This window comes from Malus sylvestris, chromosome 3 (genome assembly GCF_916048215.2).
Source record: "Malus sylvestris chromosome 3, drMalSylv7.2, whole genome shotgun sequence".
NCBI lineage: Eukaryota > Viridiplantae > Streptophyta > Magnoliopsida > Rosales > Rosaceae > Malus > Malus sylvestris.
The window spans coordinates 18,902,390-18,925,169 of record NC_062262.1 but is presented as its reverse complement, the minus strand read 5'-3'; the positions used below and the strand labels follow the sequence as shown (position 1 = coordinate 18,925,169).

The window sequence follows — 22,780 nt, the reverse complement described above, 5'->3', positions numbered from 1 at the left end:
ACATAAACATCGGAAGTGTAATGAGTATTCCACATAATCACAAAAAGGTATATTATCTATTCTAAAATTGAGGAATGAATTGACTGTAGCTTAGCTACAGTCAATTGGTTGCCACTCGATTTCACTCTATTTACCACAATACCAACCAAATGGCGCTGGTTGGGAGGGTAATTATCAAAAGTTGGGAGGGTAATTTTGACTCTAAACAGATTTGCATTATTTACGTTTCTACCATTGTGTGTGGCTGTGCTTCAGACAGAACTCACGGATTTGTGGAGGGATTTCAGGGAGAGGCGTGGGATGGCAGGGAGGGGAAGGGGGAGAGGAGTGAGGCTGCCAAAAAGTGGGGTTAGTGTTGATTTTTTCTCCTCAAATCAAGGGTGTCGCTGATTGAGAGATTGAGAGGGATGGGGGAAAGAGACAGAAACACAGCCATTTGGCCTTCATTTTCCCCTTTCTCAAACCCTAGCAGCCAGAACCCCAAAACTGAGCTCACTTCTACAATAACATCGGCTCTTGCTTCCCAAAACCACACAAACCTTCCCTTCATTTCTGTTACAGGTAGCTGAAAGATATTCTTAGGGATGGAGAAGACGATGGTGGCACGACGGTTGGGTCGTTTGTGCATGTCACTGTTTTGGAGATTTACCATGAGGAGATTTATGATTTGTTGTCGAGCAATGGCGGCTGAGGATTCGGGTTTGGATGGCCAAAGAGCAATGGCTCCAATTCTAAGGTGATAATATTATCTGGGTCTCTCTTTTCTTTATTGAATTCTTGCCGATCTATGGTTTTTCTAAGTGCTGGACAAATTTATAGCATGTTTTTAAAAGCAGAAAGGTTGTGTCTCACCCACCTTTTCATCTCAATTTCTGATTATCCTAATTAGGGGTTTCTTAATTAATTATGCTTAAATATTGATCAGTGCTCAATTCCTATATTTCCAACCCCACCTCTCTTTCATCAACAAAGCTTTGAAAATTTGTTTTATTTTATTTTTTCTGGAAAAAATTCTGATTTTGATTTTATTCAATTTTTTGTTTGTTTTGTTTTTGTTAATTGCAGCTGCCAGTAGCAATTTTCCCAGTACACATGCCCTCGATGTAGCTTACGCTATTGTTCCCTGCACCGCTACAAGGTATGCATGCTGATTTGTACATATTCTTATTTATTTTATTTTGTAATATTTAGCAAAATCAAACATTTGATCACCTTCTTTTGATTTTGGGTTTGGTGGGTTTGATGCGTACTGATATAAATTTATTTGGTTTTGGTTGATCTGATATTGGTGATTGCATAACACGTTGGAATGTGAATTTTCATGCGTTTTGTAATTCTGAGTCTGTGTTTGGATGCTTTAATATGTTGGATTACCTTAGATACTGGCCTTCCGTGACTCTCTTGATTTATGCATGATGGAACTAATTTACTTTAGCATAGATGATTTTTCTGGTCTTCTTACTTTTGTTGGAATGTTGTTAATGTAATCTGTTAATTTTGGATATTTGTTTGTCATGGGTTTTGTAGAAATAGACCGCAGTTGTGTCCTTTCTGTTTTTCTGATTTTTTTTCTCAATTAGGATGATTTCTTACCAATTTCCTTTGAGATTTGTGCATGTGTGTTTGTTAATGCTCTGTTTCTTCGTTTTTACAGGAAGAATTGTTTAAAAAGCTCATCATCTATATGATCGGGCAAAAGTGCACTTGGTGGTAAGGTGATGGCAGCTTTGGGCGTTGATGAAGTATCGATCCAAGGTTCACTTTGTTTGAAACATTCTAAAAGCTGAAATAATTCCAAGAATTAATGATGAACAAAATTATTTCCATTCCATGCATAAACTGGTTAAGTAGTTCTAGATGGTCTGTGCATGTTGAAGTTTCAAAATAATGACGAAGTAATCATGCTTTAGGTAAATGCCAACTTGAGGGTTTCTTGAGACCCAATATAGATTACCATCAAAATCTCCACCACCCATTTCATCAGCCACTAAACGCGAACCTTTGCGAGAGAGATTATCTTAAAATCTATTTTGTGGATGAATCTAATTTGTTAAATTTGTCGGGTTTAAGTTATGTAAGAAATTGAGTCGCAAAGTTGAATCTTTTTTCTGAGTTATGTTAATAATTCTACCTAAATTTTTTGTAAATTCGTGGTTGGGTTCAAGTTATATTAGAAAACATGGATCATTCAAGTCTTAGTACAACTGGATGTTGTTTGCTTGCACAAAATCTTTGTGCATAGAAGTTGAGTCTTTTTTCTGAGTTATGTTAATAATTCTACCTAAAATTTTTGTAGGTTTTTTTTTGGCTTTTTTTTTCCCTGATTTTGGGGTTCTTTTTTTCAGGCTCGAACGCCGTCGTCTTCCGAAGTCCTCAGTAATAAAGGTACGCAATTTGAAATTTTGGGGTTATTGAAATCATAGCTTCAATTTTGCAGTTTTGTTTAGATTTGTTATATTGAAGTTGAATTTGGTATTATGGTATGTTCTCTTTGGATGCTCGGAAAGATAGGTGAGAATTTGAATTGTGTGTAAAATTGACAATTTAAAGTTGTTTTTTCTGTTGCTAATGTGTTTTAGTTCAATTGAGTTACAAGGATTGGGGTCTTCACAATTAGGAAGGGTTGGTGCTTTTGTAATGGCACTTTGCATTTGTTTTGAGCGTCCAAAAATTGCTATATCTTGCGCAATGCAGGAAACAAAATAGGTGTCCAAGCAGTGAGAAATGAAGTTGATCATATAAATTGTAAGCCTTCATTTTAAAAATTATCCCTTTAGTCTAAAAGGAGTGAGAAATGAAGTTGATCATATAGTATGTGTCGTAGTGTCATAAAAATATGTCGCAATAGTGATACTGAGTATATTATATTTATGAAAATATGCTGGATTTGTTGGATTTCTTTTCTTTTTTGTTTACTGTGGATTCTCTTAGTCTTTTCTCATGTAATTATTGGTGCTTTCACAAACCATGTGTGAACTGCATGCCGCTGATGTTTCTTATGCAAACAAACAATATTTGTTTAGATTACAACTTTTGTGAATAGAAATTTTTAAGTTCATCCATTTGATTGTACAGTGGCTCTTGATGTCAGCTGAATTGAATGTAAGTGAAAATCAAACTGCTTTGCTTGGTTCACCCATCTCTTGGTTGTTTAAATTCTTTAGTGATGCCTATATTGATTTGAGTTTGTTAGATTTACTCTGGTGAAATGTGTGTTATCTACATTGGTGCATTTTAGGTGGTGATTCCGTTTGTACCGCATTTGTAGTGCATCTTTTTGTGCAAATTATTTACCATTCTGCTAATGGCTCTCTCTGCCCCTGCTGCACGTTATTTACAAAATTGCCACCTCCTCTTAATTCTTCGTTCGGTGAGGGTTTCGGGGATGGGAGGTCATGCCGCATCTGAGATAAAGATAGAGATAGATAGAGAGAGAGAGAGAGAGAGAGAGGGAGGGAAAAGGAGAGGGAGGAGTAGGGATCGCTCAGTGAGGGTTTCAGGGATGGCAGGTCATGCCGATAGAGATAGAGATAGAGTTAAAGGGAGAGGGAGACAGAGACAGAGTGATAGAGAGGGAGGGAGAGGGAGGAGTGGGGATCTCATTGCCATTGCTGCAGATCCTCGATTTCATGAGTGTGAGAGGGGGGACAGTCAGAGAAAAGCATGGGGGCTGTCGGAATTTGAGGGAGAGGGGTAGGGATTGTGGCTGGGGGTTTGTGTTTGTCCTTTTGATTATTCTCTGGGGTTGGTTTTGTTCATGAATAAAGTATTGTGTTTTCTCTATATTTTGGTTTTGAGAAGTTGATGGTTTTGGGTTATGTTCTTTTTCCCTTTTTTTCTCAATTCTCAGTGAGTGGCACTTTTTCTCAATGGAAGATGATAGTTCAAATGTGTCAATGGTTCTGGAAATGTGATTACAAGTTTCCGTATATTCAATCTACCAACAGCATTTCTATGCACACAACTCAGACACATGGATATGTTCCAATCTCTGCGACAAGCACTACTGTGAGGCCACTACCATATGCGAATATCTTCATACATGTCAGTTCCCTTTCTCACCCTCTTCATGTTTTATCCAATATTATGTTTTTTATCTGATTTCATGTGTTTTCTTGACGCTTTTGGTTGTCCAAGATTTCTAAGTTTTTGTATAAGAATATAAGAACAAAACTGCACATCGAGGAGTTTATGATGAACTTTTTGGAGTGTCGGTAACACTTCTCTTTGGGAATATGTAAATCTACTAATCATTGTTTGATAATTCCTTACATGTATGTGTAACTTTACCATAAATTAATTTAATTTCTATTTCAGGAAATCTGGTCATTTTCTGTGTAAGTTTCCCCTCATGGTTCAGTTCTGCCATTCCCCTCAAAACATCCTTCGTGTCATTTCCTCTTTTTCTGTGTTCAGGTTACATACCTTACATATATATTAGAGACTACAACGATAAAAGATGTCAGTTGAATGTATATAAAAGCAAAACTGCTTATCTTATAGTCCTCATTCACTCATGTATCCCTTTGTTCATAATTGTGTTGAATTTATTCAACTTAAATGTGTTTTATTCATCCAATTACATCTGAAACAACTGGTTCTCGCGGCAACGCTTGGGCATATTTTCTAGTAACTTCTATAATAGGTTTTCCTTCTAGTGTATTCTTAAATGGTAAAACAACTATGTTCTATAGGTTATAAACTTATAAATGCATCTCAGTACTAAAAAAGAAGATATCATATAAAACTTATCCACGGTTGCACTGGTGGTTATTTAAGAGTTTAATGTTGCCTACTGATATCGTTTGATCAATTCATGCATTATTCCTTCTACCTCCTCAGCTTGATGCCAGGTAACTCATCGGAAGTATGAAGTTGAAACTAGTAATAGAAGAACAATCACAAAACGAAGGAAAACAAGAAGCACAGTAATGTTTGAAGTATGTACCTGATTATTTCAGTGAAAATATAACAGCTATGGGAATTGGAAATACAAAATCACTAAAAGCCCAAAAATATTTCGAGATTCTTGATTGTCCCGAAATACCGAAACTATTTCAGGATTCTTGAAAATTGGGATTCTCGAAATTTTGGTTTATGATCGGTCTTGAAATTGGGAATACCGAAAATTTCGGTTTGGGAATTGGGACTAAAGTTTTGGTTCGGTATCCCATACCTAACCACCCCTATCTCCCTTACCCCTCCTTTAGGGTTTTACCAAGGTTTTTTTGAGAAATATTCTCAAGATATTAAATATGAAATAATATTTTGATATCCCTAATTGATTTAAATAGGGATTACTTACTTGAATGGAGTCGATCTTCAATTATGGATGAATTAAATATAGGAGTTGGGTAATTAATCATCATTTTTAATGCTTTGACTTTTCTTTGCCAAGGTCAGGTGAGCTGTGGACAGTTGTATTCAACTGCAGGGACCTTCAGAGGTGTGAGCTGCACGTGAGAGTATTTGAGGAGTCTGCCCCTTTAATGAGGGCAATCTTGTCTTTCTTGAACAAAAGTTTACGTGTCACTTCTAGAATTTTTGGGATTATTCTAGGCTCCACACCCTTCGCCGCTGATCTTCTTGATCCTCGAAGCTTTTTCGATTGCGACTGGTTCTGATGTGGCCTCTAATTCAGACCATGACGCCAATGCTTCATCAACGATCTCTTCGACTGCCACAACTCAGAGCAACAGCCCAAGACAGACTGCATCATCGACTGGATCTGGTAGGAAGGTTTGGTGGGTTCGTGCATTGGAGATAACGGAGGGAGAATGGAGGGATGGAAATACAGAGGAGGTAGAAGAAGACCAAAAAAATGATTTTTTTTTTTAATTTTTGAAATTTTATTTGTTAATATCCACATGGGCCCATTTTGACACGTGGCACCTAGTCATTGTGCACTTGGCGGCCATGTCACCAGTTAATGGCTGATTGAACAACAACCTTAACGGAAGTATGAAAGTATCTCAAATCTATGACTTCAGTTACCACTCTGAGATGAACAAAAACTTCAAGTACCAAATGTTGAAAATCAAGAAAATTTAGGATAGTAAATTGAAAATAATCCTAGTTTTAATCTCACTTTGCTCCCTATAACTCAAACATCACCACTTTACTCTCTAAAAATCAAAGTCCGCTCTACTTTGCCCCATGGAACTCAATTTTAGATCCTAGTTTATACCCCATAAAACTTAAAAGTCTTATCTGTAAAACTCAAATTTCGTTCCATATTGCCTTAGATATGTTAATTTCTTATGTGGATTAAATTTGGGTACGACAAACTAATCAATTTCCTTTTTTATCTTTTTCATCTCTTCAATTTCTTTTAAACTTAATATTATATGATTGTTGAATATTAACGCATAATGGAGGTTTAGAATCAAATTTGTTGTACATGTGGCATGGTCTTATTGGATGTTGAGCCTCTATGTTCAAGAGACGACATATAAGTTTCAGGGAGAAGAGAAAGTTCACAAGTCAAGTGGTACGAATTTTGAGTTTCAGAAAGTAAAGTGGTGATTTTGGAGTTAGAGATGGTAAAGTGAGATCAAAATGGAGTTCCAGGGAGCATAAATAAAAATAAGCCTGAATTTTTTTTGTGGGAGTCATGTATGTATGTCGGTGCCCTTATTTAAATGTCTTCTTTTATTGTCCAACTTTTTGGAAATTGGAATCCAATGTTTTAACTTTAGGATATTCACAACAACATCCCATCAAACGCAAGGCTTCACTTAACTCCTCAAAATTCAAGTTTTGTCACTTAATCTTCTGAAACTCAAATTGCGTCTCACTTTGCTTCATACCAACAAAAGCTATTAACAAATCCCTTCAAATTGTATATGGCACTGAATATGACCCCTTGTAGCTCTAACACGAGTTGAGTTTCAAAGAGTTAAGTGATAAAATTTTAATTTCAAAGATTAGTAAGACTCAAGTTAAGTTTCATAAGGTGTATATAATAAAGTCTTCAACTGTAAACACCAAGTGCAAGTGGTGAATTACTAATACTATAGTAATTATGTCCTAATTTTTCGACTTGCTAGGTCATGAGTTCATATCTCCCCTTCCATTAGTCTAATTTAGAGTAGTTATATAGCTGGTAATAAATTAAACACCAAGAAATTTATTGTGGTTATAAGTAGAGAAATTGCATTTGGAATCCAAAATTTGTAAGAGAAAAAAAGTTGAATTTTCGGATATATAATTGAAATTAATTTAATATTAGCACAATGGAAAAATAAATAATAAATATGATATGTAAACTCAATTACACGTCCAGTTGTTTGTAAATCAGTTATGCAACAAAGAACGAAGGTTAAGTGAATTACTTACAAGATTCCTTAGCCACATACCCACCATGACACACTCTGACCCCAATGTTTAGTGAACACCAAAACCGATGCGTGCAGGTCATCACCTAGATGGGTGACGAAGCCTTGATATGCATGAAATCATAACTAAAATTATCAACTAATAAAATCTACTGAAAGTTCGGCATAACTTCCTCTAAAATATGGATAAACCCAAATCAAAATACCTACAGGTAATCAAATTTATTTCAACACATCCTCAAAGGGCCACACTTAATGGGTTTATGACCCTCTAGTACATGGATGATAACAGGTTCAGAGAATAGATGTCTAAATACATTACAAATACATTACGAATAAAGCCGATTAGGTAACCTACTCGATAAGGATATGTTGGAGCCTGAGAAAATGCCTCGACGTCGAATATGCTCACATCAACTGCTACCGATTTCTGAGGGGGTGCAAAACATAAAAATGTGAGTGGACGCAAAATAAGGTTTCGTAAAACATTATTATTTTTTTTTAACATACTAACCCTCTGTTTTGAAAACAATATAATACTACATATAATTTTTGAAAACATAAGCATGCCCTTAAAACTAAAATTTGATATATACATGTGCACTTTGAGAACTTTACACCTTTGGAACCATGGGTAGAAGAAATCCAATCACTTTCCTCAAGCAGGGTTGTGAAAAGGGCATTGTTGTTGAACCAGAACCTGAAAAAAAACTCAAAGGTTAATTTTTCTTTTATATTACTTGACTTTAACAATATATTAACTGGTTCTGTGTACATTTGTAACCTTTATTGCTGACCTTTAACTTGGATATCAATTTACAGCAAAACTTGAGAAAGAGCACCAACCGCAAATCACAAGTTTAGCCAAAGTGTCTGGGGAATTCTCTAAGATAATTCTTCCTAAGACAGAGCCTTCAAACAAACTTCCTATCGGTGCACTAAGAAACAGGTCGCAAACAAAAAATAAAAAATAAAAAAAATCAAAGAAAGGTTACAAAGCATTGTTTAGCTCGTTACCTAAATAGTATATGTGTCTCCACCCGTTATTGAGATATGCTCTCCTATTTCCATTTCAGTGCCAGAGATGTTCATTCTCAGAAGAAGTGAGCACTTAAGGATTTAATGATGACTTCGTGCAGGTAACAAGATAAGTGTATATTTTTTGGGCATCCCACTTCCAAACTTAAGTGTTGTAGATAGTCTAAAAAAGCTTTTTTTAAATCTTTTTGCAATCGTTACAGCAATATCATAGCTTGCAGGACATGTATTTCGTTATGTTGTATGCACATACAAAATATTTGTAAACTGCATGCTACTTGCTTTCATTATGTAAACCTATATCTTTTATGGTTGCATCTTTTGTTGCCTCAAACTTCAACCATTTTGATTTTGCATGGGGTTTTGATGTAAAGTAAATTCAATTTAAATGCAAGTTAAAATACTTATTCTGCCATATCGGTTAACCTTGGTCTTCGACTTTCAAATTATGTTAAATTATCTGTGTTTGCCTCTGTGTGTGTGTGTGTGTTTTTTTTTTTTTTAAATTGGTTGAACTAAGATGTATATTTTCTAAATTAATCTAATTGAAAATGCATAACAGAATAAGAACTTGTAGAAGTGCGCGGGCCAATTTTCTAATGTTAACAATACCGAATCAAATTTAGATTCAAATAAAATATGATCTATTCAGAGACTGATTTATAAATGGAATAGTATTTACTATTTGCTAACAATTGAAAAACTAATTCCGAGCTCAATATTGTTTTAAAACAAAATTAATTATATACAGATAGATTTCTTTTGTATTGGTGCAAAGATATATTTGTATTAAGACTTGATGGAATATAATTTGCTATCGAACTACTTATTCACGAGATTTAAACTTAAGATATATCACTTACAAATTGAGAACAAATATAATTAAACCATAATTTAATTTAAAAAAAAACCACCTATTCTCCTTTAAATTTGAAAGACTATGAATTGAAAAGAAACACTCTAACTACTAACTAATGAGCAAAGATATGCAAAATAAATATTTTTTTAGCATTTTTTTAAAAAGAAAATGGGGACAATGGGTGCAAGCCATGACTATTCATCCATTTTGGAGGCCGAAAAGATTCACATAGGCATTTTAGCCTCCCCTGGTCACAGTTAAATGGACTCACGAACTTGGAGTCTCGAACTCGGGACCTCCCAGTTTTTTGTATTTTGAAAGCCGAAATCCGTGCCCTTCCTGTAAAAACCCGTCCCAATAATTATGGAACAAAAAAAGGTATTTTTATATTTTCTTAAGTTTGGGGATATTTTTCCTTTTAAAAATGGTTTTTGGGTTTTAAATGGTGAGCCCAAAGGGCCCACCCCCTGATTTGTTTCCCTGGTCCCCTTTCATCGGCTGCCACGTGGCAATCTGCCTGAGCTATCTCTCTTTCCTTCTCTCTTTTCCCCGAGTTCTCTCATTCATCTCTCTTTCGAACAACATACACACGCACGCATACCACCCACCTTTCGCAGCCTCCATGAATCCATCACCCTCGAGACTCCCTCGTCAGGATCTCCAACCCGTCGAAGTCTCTCTATTCTCTCTAAATTTTCTCTTTCTCTCATTTAACTCTCTCCCATATTTTCTCCCTCTCGAGCTCATCTATCTATCTCAGACCTCTTTCACGATTGACACCTACACACACACCTAGTCACCCCCACACCTAAGGAGACTCCGATAACGACATCACCACACCACCGTGCCACATAATCTCTCTCCCTTCGTCTTTGTGGAGCACAAGAACTCCGGCGAGATTCTTCATATTTTCGACGAGTGGTAAGCCTCAGAACCTTTGAAATCCCTTCGTCTTTGTCCTTGTGGTCAAATTCTAACATAGGTTATGTTGTTGGGACGACGAATCTGCACGGAGACACCATGGGTGTGCTAAACCTAAGCTCCGGCGATCCTATGGGTGTCGAGAGGAAATCCGGCCACCTTCGGGCCTTTTCACGACCTTGGGAAGGTAACCATTCTCTCTCTCTCTCTCTTTCTCTCTCTCTCTCTCTCTCTTTCTCTCTTGTACCATCTTTTTCGTAGGTAGATCGGAGAGTAGGTAGTGGTCCTTGCCATCGACCGGAGCTGGGGAAAGCTCCGGTGACCTCCATGCCAAGAAACCAGGCTTTTTCTCAAAACCACGGACCTTAGGCCCTTTAAGCACCAACCCAACCCTTTTTTGTTTAGTTTTTAATTTATTTCTTTCTTTCTTTTTCAAACAAAAGGCCCTTTGGGCCATTCTTTTTAAAAACCCAGACTCGTGTGCCCTAAAGACCCAAGCCTTTAAAGGCTTAAGGCATTCGGGCCGTCTTTCTCTCTTTAGGCCCTTGGCCTTGAGGCCGGGCCTTAAGCCCACTTCCCAAAACCCACTAACCCAGCCCACCTAATTACCTAAACCTTAAACCCTAACTCATTATAGGGAATATTCTATTGACTTTTACGAAATTTAACTATGATCCTTCTTTAGGATAATTCGAGGTCCCGAACCCGTTTTCGACGTCCGTTTCCCCAAATTTAATTGTTATAATATAGTTGTATTAATTCGACCATTTATGTGCTTAAGGGCAATTATTGATGACATTTCCGTGTTCGCTAGTTTGCGTGGCTCTTTGGCGGCTAAGTCCCACTTTAAAAATGCATGTTTTAATAGTAGAAATGCATACATGGAAAAGCATGATTTAACAATTATGTTCTATGAAACGCTTTGAGATAACATGCTAATTGAGGCTATTTTGAATTATTACTATTTTTCTTATAACCCGTGTTCTTATAGAATATCTAATGGATGACGATATGATATTTAGAACATATTTAGAACACCTCTTTATAGTATAGATGATGGATGACTTTATACTATGAAGTTGTTTTTTAATATACGTATGTTCAGTGGTTTTGTACTTACTTAGTGGTCCCTATTCCGCTACGAGACAAAGGGATAGATTCCAGTCCTTCCTGGGCGACGGTTATGGTGCTTGCATAGGGCCTGAAGTGTTTTTCCTCTGGCTATTAGCCCAGGGATGGGGAGCCAGCATGGGGCCCAAGGGTAATTTCCTCTGATTGTTTGCTTAGAGATTGGGAGCCGGCATGGGGCCTGGAGAATTATCGGACATTTACTAGTGATTATCATATATACAAGTTATGATTTGAGACATTGCATGGCATGCTAGGTTTCGGAAAACCTATGTTTATCATGATATATATGTGTTTTCATAAAACCTGGGGGTTGGTATGTTGATAACTGTTTTATTATATATATATATATATATCAACTTGGTCCACTGATGTTTGTTTTGCGCCCCCTTCAAGACGTAGAATCAAGGCATACAATCTTGGCGTCCAGACACTTCCGTATCGGCATCTTCCAGTCCTCTTGGTGTAGGATCCATCTTTTGTTTCATTGAATTTTGTATGATTTCTTTTAGTGTTCTAGTTAGTTGTCCTTAAATGCATATTCATTATTCTTTTATATTTATAAGTCCAGGGCGGGCCCAGGCCCAGTGCAGGCAGGGCGACCGTCCAGGGCCCAACAAAATTAGGGGCACCAAAATTATTAGGGTGGTATATTTATATATGTTTTTATAAGAGTATAAATTTATAAAATTTGGTTCAAAGACACATAAATTTAACTAGAAGTGGTGGTTTATCATTTGAAAATAATGAAGAGGTCTTGGGTTCAAAATACCATGTGTGCTTATTTACTTTCCATTTTTTACTAATTTCTTTTCATAAGAGTATAAATTTATAAAATTTGGTTAAAAGATCAAGAAGTTTAATTATAAATAATGAATTTTGTTGTTTAAAATTAACAAGAGGTCCTAAGTTCGAAATGCTATGTGCATGTTTATTCTTTTCAATTTTTACAAATTTTTGTTTGGTTGTTAACTTATTTTTAGTTACTATCTAGTAACTATGCGGGTTGTTATTTTTAAATATTTGTTTTAATTCAAGTCTAATTTTCAACAAAGACCAAATTTGCAAATTATATAACGTGTCATCAAAATGTTTAATTTAGTGCCCACTCATTAATAATACATATCAATTAAAGACTCGAAAACATCATTATTTTTTAATCTCATATTGACAAGGTTAGTAAATAAGAAAAAAAACACCTCACGATTTATTCAAAAACACATTCAAAGTTCAGATGAAAAGCAAAACTCATCATCTATCTACTTGTAAGCCCGAAGTTTTTTTGTTTCCCTCTCTCAATACAAAATAAAGTAGTCTTTCTGTGTTTCTAAATTATTGAGTTTGAAGTGTTTTTCTAAGTATAATTTTATCGATGTCTTACGTGTGAAAATAAATAATTTTCTTACATGAAGTTAGGGCTTTTTTTTTACGCCACCCCGAGCCTAAAAAATCTCTGGACCGGCCTTGTATAAGTCTTATTTATCTTTTGTTTTCAGTATTTGCTCAATAAATGACTTTCGTCACCCTCGAGTGTCGGCCAGCATGTGCATATCCTGGTATTCGGGGAATATCGGGATCGCGACATGTCAGATTGGTATCAGAGCATGGTTTGTTCAGAGCATACTTAGGATCTTCACTTACTGTAGTAGTGTGTCTGTCATGATGTCATTTGGATGTCACGACTTCTGGATTTAGTGCCATTCGGCGCAGTTGTGCAAACATTTCCCCATTTTAATTATCACCTTCTGGTTGAAATACAAAAATTTGTGTCCAGATTGTGCCTCAGTAGTGATGAAGTGGATTGTTGGACAACTTTCAAATTAGATCGATTCTCCACAACATGCGTTCCCTAGGAATTGCTAGCGGAGTTGGATCTACATAAGAGCATTGGGAAACGGAAAAACCTAAATGGTTTGAATTTGGAAGATTTGAAGCAGTGTTGTACTTTGCGACATGCGTTCCCTAGGAATGGCGAGCAGAGTCATATCTTAGTGTCAACTACTTGAAACATTCGAAGTGCGTGTTAGAGAAAGCGAGTAAGCGCTAGTTGTTACGACGTTTAGTAAATGGTAATTGGTGGGATCGAACCAATGTTCTCGGACTCATTACCACTGAAGAAATTCATGTAGATCGTTAAAACAATTCTCGGCGAGTGTTTTATCGATAACCCTCTTGCTTACCCTAAAAATAAAGTCAAGTTCTTTAACCTTTGATCGTCAGCTTCACACTAAATCCTTCGAGCGTTGACTTCGTTTACATTAAATACTTTTCTTGGGAAACTCCTCGAAAGCAGACGATATTCTCATCAATTTTCCAATGAGAGTTACGATTCTTATTGTTGTTGTAGTTAGACTTAGATGATGAAGATCCAATCTTGTTTGGATAAACGACCTTCTTGAATTTCACCTAAGTCTGGTACTCAGTGGTAAACCTTAGCTCATTGTTCACGTACGTTTCGATAGAAGTGAACTTAGCCTCTTGCTTGTAGCTTAACTAACCTCTTGCTTGTAGCTCAACTAACCAGTGCTTTTGTCCACTAATTATTCAGCCTTGTAATTTTTAGTGTAATGGCTTGAGACTCCACCATATTCATCATTGTACAAAGATCAAACTTTACTCTAAACTTCTCTGAACTCATTGAGCTTTGGTTTGCTCAAGAGCATCACTTTAAGGTAGCCAATCGTGTCACTGCATACATACATAGGCTATTTTATATCTTTCTTCTTTGTCATTATGTTGTTTCAAATGTTCTATGTTTAATTTTTGAACTTTGAATCAGCTTTCACAAAGTATTGGGAATTACGAAATGTCTATAGCCTCATCAAATATTATTAGCAATTTTTTAACTATTCTTTGAGCTTAGACCTGTTTCCCTTTTGCCTAAGAAACCCGTCAACCTTATTGTGATGATTAGCCAAATAATCATAAACAGTGACTTCTATTTTTGCGTCTTTACCTTCCTTCGCTTGTTTGTTTCTCAATGTAAACTGGATCTTGCCGGAACATTACACGTAGGGTGTATAAAAATAAAAATAAAAGTAAAAAAAAGTTTGTTCTCAGCATGGTTTCTGATTCAAATCTCGATATCTTGTACTCTAGATTTTAATGGACTTGTTTTAACCCTCACATTCTTAAGTGTTCTTTCAGCCTTCTCAACATGGTTTCTCGCTTAATCAATGAGAAATTCACAATCGATCGATTCGGCGAAAGTGTGCACCCAATTCTTATCGATTTGAACATGAACGTTAGGAGCATAACCTTTTCACAAGCTTACCAGACTTACCAGAAAGAGTTCCATATAGGTGTGAAGTTAAGCTGTCTTTTGGTAAGAGATTGGTGAAGATTGTAGTGTAAGTGATCAGCTGATTGCATCACTATCTTCACGCTGAATTGAATAATCACCACTCTTTATCTTGCTACAATTTATAACCATCATATCGTACTCTGGTAGACCTTTTCGATGATGTGATGTGTTCGCCTCAACGCAGCTTTCCACTACCTCGCACCAAGATCCTTCGGTTCGTGAAACACATAAGCGTGAGGTTTGAGCGATCTTTTAGTAAGAGTTGGTTGAAGGTTTTAGTACTGAAGGTTAGCGGATTGTATCACCATCTTGCTATAATTCATAGGCATCACATCGTTTCTCTTCCAACGATATATGTTTGTCTCAACGGATATTTTCACTGCTTCATTCAAAGACTCTTTTGTTTGTGAGTATGTGGTTGTCGAAACACTTCTAGTTGTTTGGTGCACTCTGGAATGGCACCACAGAGCGGTCGAGGAGAGAATCAAAAGATCTTTACACTTATCTCGAAATGTGTGTGCTCTCTTTGGTTTTTAAGTTGATTATTTGCGAATCCTTCTTCTTTCCACCAACTTTGACCTTGTTTGACTAGAAATCTGCAACTAAGCAAAAATGGAGAGGTGGATTAAGCACTACAACAATTCCGAAGAGATATTGCTTGTTGGCAAATGTGACTTCTCATTTTCTGCTTGCTTGGCTTGAGCTTTTGGGTCTACTGCTAACATGGTAGCCACTTCTCTTGAATCCCAAGGTATAGTTTTCAAATGGGTTCTTTATTGGTGAAACTCTAGAGTAGTTGGTCATATTTGGAAGAACTTAGGAGGATTGGATGCTTGGTGCCGGATAGAGTTTTACGACGACAATTTCTGTTTTGTTCGGTTTGAGTATGGCACTTTTTACGCCATGGTTCGAGAGTTTTCTATAGGCAACACTGGTTGGTAGAGGAGTATTGTGAACTGGTATTCGGAGGATCGAATTTACAATGTGTGAAATTGTGCACCCTCAAGAAATTACTGTTTGCTTATCGAGACAACAAATGTGTGATCGATATCGCGCGCGGCCAACTGTTGTATTGATAACTTATTTGTTGGGTTTGTTAAGCAAGTGGGCAAGAAAACTCATCTACAACAGCTGTTACAGATTTACAATTGTTAGGGCTTGACCTAAAGACACATTTGTTCTCGGAGTATGTAACGTTCGTATGCTTGGGCGAGACCCACTCTCATTTTTCAGTTTTGGTTTTCAGTATAAGTATTTTAACTTCCTTTATTTTAGTTATTTGTTTTTGATGTTACAAATGTATTGGGGAAAGTATTTTTGTTTTCAGTTTTAAGTTCAGTACAAGTTTTCGACCTATATGTTATTACTTATCTATTTTGACGTTATCGTATTTTACGTACTTACTTTTGACCCTAAGCTATTTTATGTTTTCGACATTATATTTTTTCTTTAAAGTATATTTTCTAATATTTCATTGATGGGGAAAGAAGGTATGAGCCTGGAGGCACAAAAGATGGAATCATTGCAACCCGATCGCGACGGTGTGGCATTTTCTCTTTTGTGCAACCGCTCTGACCTGATGTCTTCATTACATGTGTGTGTGTGTGTATATATATATATATATTTCTTCTTCTCCCTATTTTTGAGATTTTCAATGTAGTATGTTATTTTAAATTTCGAGACGAAATTATTTTAAAAGGGGTAGATTGTAACAACCCGTCCTGGGAATTATGGAACAAAAAACAGATATTTTTATATTTTCACTAGGTTTGGGGATATTTTTCATTTTAAAAATGGTTTTTGGGTCTTAAATGGTGAGCCCAAGGGGTTCACCCCCTGATTTGTTGTCCTCGGTCCCCTCTTATCGGCTGCCACGTGGCAGTCTCCTTGAGCTCTCTCTCATTCCCTCTCTTTTTCCCCCGAGTTCTTTCTTTCATCTCTCACCCTCGTTCTTTCATCTCTCTTTCGAACAACATACACACGCACGCAGACCACCCACCTTTCGCAGCCTCCATGAATCCAAAACCATCGAGACTCCCTCGTCAGGATCTCCAACCCGTCGAAGTCTCTTTCTTTTCTCTCAGTTTTCTCTTTCTCTAATTCAACTTTCTCCCATCTTCTCTCCACCTCGAGCTCATCTCTCTATCTCATACTCTTTCTCGATTGACACCCACACACACCAGTCACCCCCACACCCAAGGAGACTCTAATGATGACACCACCACGCCACCATGCCACACACTCTCTCTCCCTTCGTTTTTGTGGAGCATAGGAACTCCGGCGAGATTCCTCGTCTTTTCGACGAGTGGTAAGCCTCGGAACCTTTCAAATCCCTTCATCTTTGTCCTTATGGTCAAATTCTAACCTAGGTTGTGTTGTTGGGACGACGAATCTTCATGGAGACACCACGGGTGTGCTAAACCCAAGCTTTGGCGATCCCGTGGGTGTCGAGAGGAAATTCGGCCACTTTCGCCTTTCACGACCTTGGGAAGGCAACCACTATCTCTCTCTCTTATACCTTCTTTTTCGTAGGTAGATTGGAGAGTAGGTGGTGGTCCTTGCCGTAGACCAGAGCTGGGGACAGCTCCGACGACCTTCACACCAAGAAACCAGGCCTTCGGGCCTTTTCTCAAACCATAGACCTTAGGCCCTTTAAGCACCAACCCAACCCTTTTTAGTTTAGTTTTTAATTTATTTATTTCTTTCTTTTTCAAACAAAAGGCCATTTGGGCCATTCCTTTTAAAACCCCAAACCCGTGTGCCCTAAAGACCCAAGCCTTTAAAGGCTTAAGGCCTTCGGGTCGTCTTTATCTCCTTAGGCCCTTGGCCTTGGGGTCGGGCCTTAAGCCCACTTCCCAAAACCCATTTTTTAAACCCTCTAACCTAGCCCACCTAATTACCTTTATGGAGAATATTTCGTCAAGGAATATTCTCTGGAATATTCTATTGACTTTTACGAAATTTAACCGAGACCTTTCTTAAAGTAATTCGACATCCTGAACCCGTTTTCGACGTCCGTTTCCCCAAATTCAATTGTTATAATATAGTTGTATTAATTGGACCCTTTATGTGCTTAGGGGCAATTATTGATAACGTTTCCGTGTTCGCTAGTTTGCGTGGCTCTTCGGTGGCTAAGTCCCCTTTCAAAAATGCATGTTTTAATAGTAGAAATGCATACATGGAAAAGCATGATTTAACAATTATGTTCTATGAAACGCTTTAAGATAACATGCTTATTAAGGCTATTTTGAATTATTACTATTTAACTTATAACCCGTGTTCTTATAGAATATCTGATGGATGGCGACATGATATTTAGAACATGTTTATAACACCTCTTTATAGTATAGATGATGGATGACTTTATATTATGAAGTTGTTTTTCAATATATATATGTTCAATAGTTTTGTACTTACCTAGTGGTCCCTATTCCGCTACGGGATGAATGGATAGATTCTGGTTCATCTCGGGCGATAGTTATGGTGTTGGCATAGGGCCTGAAGTGTTTTTCCTCTAGCTATTAGCGCAGGGATGGGGAGCCGGCATGGGGCCTGGATGTAGTTTTCCTCTGACTGTTTGCTCAGAGACGGGAAGCCGGCATAGGGCCTAGAGAGTTATCGGACATTCACTAGTGATTATTATATATACAAGTTATAATTTGAGACATTGCACGGCATGCTAGGTTTCGGAAAACCTATGTTTGTCATGATATATATGTGTTTTCATAAAACCTCGGGGTTAGTAGTATGTTGATAACTGTTTTATTATATATATATATATATACCAACTTTGTCCACTCATGTTTGTTTTGCGCCCCCTTCAGGACTTAAAATCGAGACATACAATCATGGCGTCCAGACATTTCCACATCGGCATCTTCGAGTCCTCTCGGTGTAGGAGCCATCTTTTGTTTTATTCAATTTTATATTATTTCTTTTAGTATTCTAGTTAGTTGTATGCTTTGAACACGTTCCTTAAATGCATACTCATTATTCTTTTATATTTATAAGTCTTATATATCTCTTGTTTTTAGTTTTTGCACTTAATAAATGGTTTTCGTCACCCTCGGATGTCGGCCAGCACGTGCCTATCCTGGTATTCGGGGAATATCAGGATTGGGGCGTGTCACTTCCCATTGGGCCACTGGTTGTGGTTCATTTTTTTAGCATATTAATGAACGGAAAATTCTGCCACTTAGTACTACGGTTAAGTGGTATTCCTCTTCACTTATAAGTGAGAGGTCTTAGGTTCGAATCTCGCCAAAGGCGAATTTGAACTATATTATTGCTAGATTGTTGTAAGACCCTATTCCACTGTTGATAATATTGTTTGTTCAAAAAAAAAAAAACAGGAAATTTCCATTTGAACTATATTATGGCTTCTATAAACTTTTTATTAACAAAAAATCATCCATTAACTTTATTTAATAAATGGAGCTTAAATTTTAATAGAAATGACTTAAGTTTTAAATAAAAAAGGACAAAAGTTTAACATAATAATTCAAAAAACAAAAAATCAAAAACAAAATTTGACGCGCGCGTCACATCACTCAGTCACGCATACTTTCCTCACTCTCTCTTTCTCCCTCCACCGTTATTAGCTCATCTCTCTCTCTCTCCTCTTTCACATATTCCCATCAAATTTCTCTCTCGTCTAACCTCACCCATTCACATCTACTTTTTTTATTTTCTCTCATCTCTCATGTCACTCTACTATCACTCCATAAATATTACAATTTTTACTTTTTATTTTATTGTATGTTTATTTGACTATTGTTTCATAATTTTTTTTGGAACAAACTAAGTAATAATATTACAAGACAAAATATAAAGAAAATTTTTCATTTTTCAGTTGATAAACAATGCTTATTTTAATTTCAAAATAGTGATTTTATCTTTAGTTTGGACAATTTTTTAAGTTTGTGTCATTTCATGTTAACACTAGTTATTTGTACAACTGAATATTGATTATTTCTATAAAACTATTTCTCAAACCAAATAATGACTAACTCTTAAACCGAACACTAGTACTATCACTATTTCTTAAACTAAACACTGATTATTTCATAAACTGAATACTGACTATTTCTTAAACTGAACACTAATACTATCACTATTTTATAAACTAAACATTAACTATTTCTTAAACTGAACACTAATACTATCACTATTTTATAAACTAAACATTAACTATTTCTTAAACCGAACACTATTACTATCACTAATTCGTAAACAAGTACTATCACCATTTCGTAAATTAAACACTAACTATTTCTTAAACAGAACACTAATACTATCGCTATTTCGTAAACAAAACACTAACTATTTCTTAAATCAAACACTAGTATTATCACTATTTCCTAAACTGAAAACTGACTATTTCTTAAACTGAACACTAATATTATCACTATTTCGTAAACTGAACATTGACTATTTTTTAAACTAAACACTAATATTATCACTATTTTATAAACTAAACACTAACTATTTCTTAAATTGAACACTAGTACTATCACTATTTCATCAACCATGGCAGAGAAAACAATGGACAATAGACAAAGCTCAACTGGAAAATGCACACTAGCATCTATGGTTTTGGGGGCCAAGAAAATAGTGGCCAATGGTTTGAAAAATAAACTTGGAAAATGTTTGTCATCAACATTAACTAGATACAAATGATTAGTTGTGTTTTTTGATTAGTTGTTATTCTGATTAATGGATGAGATGTGAACATTCTAACAATGAATACCCAAATAATTATTCTATACACGAGAATGTCGTCAAAAGTATTATAACGGTCGAATCTCTTCAGGAAGTGTCATCCAAAACAATTAGTCATTTAAGTTTGAAGAGAGCAAGTCTTTCTTTAATTTTAGGAAAGATGAGAGCCTATTCCATTCTCACAAGAAGTTCAAATAGGAAATCATCAGTTAAGATTATTATGGGGGATAGTTTATTACATTTTTGCTGAAAATGGTGAGAGCGGGAACATGAGGGGAGCATTGAAAGTACTAACTATCATCATTAAAGCTCCTAAACATGAAATAAAGAAAGAGGAAAGAGGCACGTGGGGCTATGAGGCTAGGGTTTGAAGCTATTAAATAAAATAATAATAAAAGGTGTGGATTGCTGCAATATATATGGTAAGTTTACAGAATTTGCAATGCACGCGCTCTTATGAGGTTATTTTTTGTATTTTATTATTTTCTTTTTTTTGTTTTTATCATTAAATAAAATTATAGGGTGATTTTTGGTTAAAATGCAAACTTTTAAAGCCCTATGATCATCTTCAACCCTTGGGCTAAAAGTCAAATTTTTTAGCTTGGAAAATTTAGCTTTTAGCTCAGAAACAGCTTTTCTGTTCTAACCATTCTGACCTAAAATTTTAGCCCAAGATTATTAAAGAATGAACTTAGGCTTTTTTTTTTCTTAAACGAACTTCAAAAAAAAATAATTATGTAGACTATTGTAAATTAATTTTATGAACATTTTAATTTAAAAATATTTAAATTCCGAAAAATATTGAAAAATCACTAAATCTTTTCACATAGCAAGCCTTCAACTTTCACCAAACTTTCAACTTTCCTCTTTTATATAAACACAGGTCCAATATCAGTTGATCACACAATCTTTCAACCTTTAATCATCCTCTATATTCACCAATCTTTCAACTTTCAAAGTGTTTTTGTTTCCTAAAAATCCTCAATATCTCATCAATGGATAATAGAAGAAGGCGTAACAGGGTAATGCAGATGGCACAATACTAAGCAAGGCTTGACATTGAGGATGCTGAAATCTAGCCATCGTGGTTATGTCACGAGACGTTCATTTGTGCAACATGATAGAGAAGAGTGTCATGATCGAATGATGAAGGATTATTTCATCAAGCGTCCGAGATTTCCTGCTCATGATTTTCAAAGGTGGTTTCGGGTGAGGAGAGAGCTTTTTGAAAGCATATTGAACGCAGTTGCAATCATGACCACTACTTTGCGAGGAAGATAGATGTCGTAGGCCAACAAAGTTTATCACCTCATCAGAAGCTCACATCTGCATTTTGAATGCTAGCTAATGGGTGCTCTGCAAACTCAACTGACGAGTATTGCCGACTTGCAGAGACTACTGCTATTGAGAACCTGAAGTGTTTATGTCAGGCAATTCAAGCCATATATGGAGCCACATACCTCTGCAAGCCAAATTGTGAAGACTTGAAAAGGCTTCTACGCAAGGTAGACAAAAAAGGCTTCCCTGGCATGATAGGAAGTCTCGATTGTATGCATTGGGAGTGGAAGAATTGTCGTACTGCTTGGGCTAGCCAATTTAAGGGTCGTCATAAAAAGCTAACCATCATGCTCAAGGCTGTGGCATCTTACGACACATGGATTTGGCATGCATTCTTCGACGCTTCTAGATCAAACAATGATATCAACATTCTTTGGTCTTCTCCTCTATTCGATGATGCTGTCAATAGATAGGCATCAGAATTTTGGTACAAGGTAAATGGTAATAGGTATGAGCTAGGTTACTACATAACTGATGGTATTTATCCTAGTTGGTCTACCTTTGTCAAAAGTTTTTCTCATCCCGATAGTGCAAAGAAGTAATTATTTTCACAGAGGCAAGAATCTTACAAGAAGGATGTGGAAAGAGCGTTTGGGATCCTACAAGCTCGATGAGCCATTGCAAGAGTCTTCAAATAAAGATGTGGATGATGAATAGAGGTCTTAAGTATGCCAAAGTTGTGCAGACTCTCTAACAATGGCCCATCGAGCTTATATGATCCCAAACGCTCTTTCCACATCCTTCTTATAAGACTCTTGTTTCTGCGAAAATAATTTCTTCTTTGCACTAACGGGATGAGAAAAACTTTTAACAAAGGTAGACCAACTAGGATAAATACCATCAGTTAGGTAGTGACCTAGCTTATACCTATTACCATTTACCTTGTACAGAAATTCTGGTGCCCATCCATTGACAACATCATCGAACAGAGAAGAAAACCAAAGAACATTGATATCATTGTTTGATCCAAGAGAGCTAAAGAATGCATGCCAAATCCATGTGTCGTAAGATGCGCACAGCCTTGAGCACGATAGTTGGCTTGTTATGACGGCCGTTGAATTGGTCAGCCTAAGCAGTAGGTTAATTCTTCCACTCCCAATGCATACAATCGAGACTTCCTATCATGCCAGGGAA

General features: G+C 36.4%; 1 protein-coding gene across 4 annotated transcripts; it reads left to right on the top strand.

Moving 5' to 3' along the window:
* Positions 1–61: 61 nt before the first annotated feature.
* LOC126614888 (uncharacterized) lies at positions 62–6,254 on the top strand. 4 transcript variants are annotated; one of them, XR_007620555.1, is made up of 7 exons: positions 62–736; positions 1,066–1,138; positions 1,655–1,755; positions 2,346–2,385; positions 3,851–4,044; positions 4,843–4,940; positions 5,399–6,254. XR_007620555.1 is itself a non-coding variant. In XM_050282572.1 (5 exons), exons 2-5 carry the CDS (start codon positions 1,738–1,740, stop codon positions 4,216–4,218), a joined length of 333 nt encoding a protein of 110 aa, XP_050138529.1. In that variant the 5' UTR covers positions 992–1,138; positions 1,655–1,737; the 3' UTR covers positions 4,219–4,311. The 4 variants fall into 4 exon arrangements, 1 of the variants encoding a protein (XP_050138529.1); XR_007620556.1 differs by lacking the exon at positions 4,843–4,940 and having other exon boundaries at positions 5,404–6,252; XR_007620554.1 differs by lacking the exons at positions 4,843–4,940; positions 5,399–6,254 and having other exon boundaries at positions 3,851–4,131.
* The last annotated feature ends 16,526 nt before the right edge of the window (positions 6,255–22,780 follow it).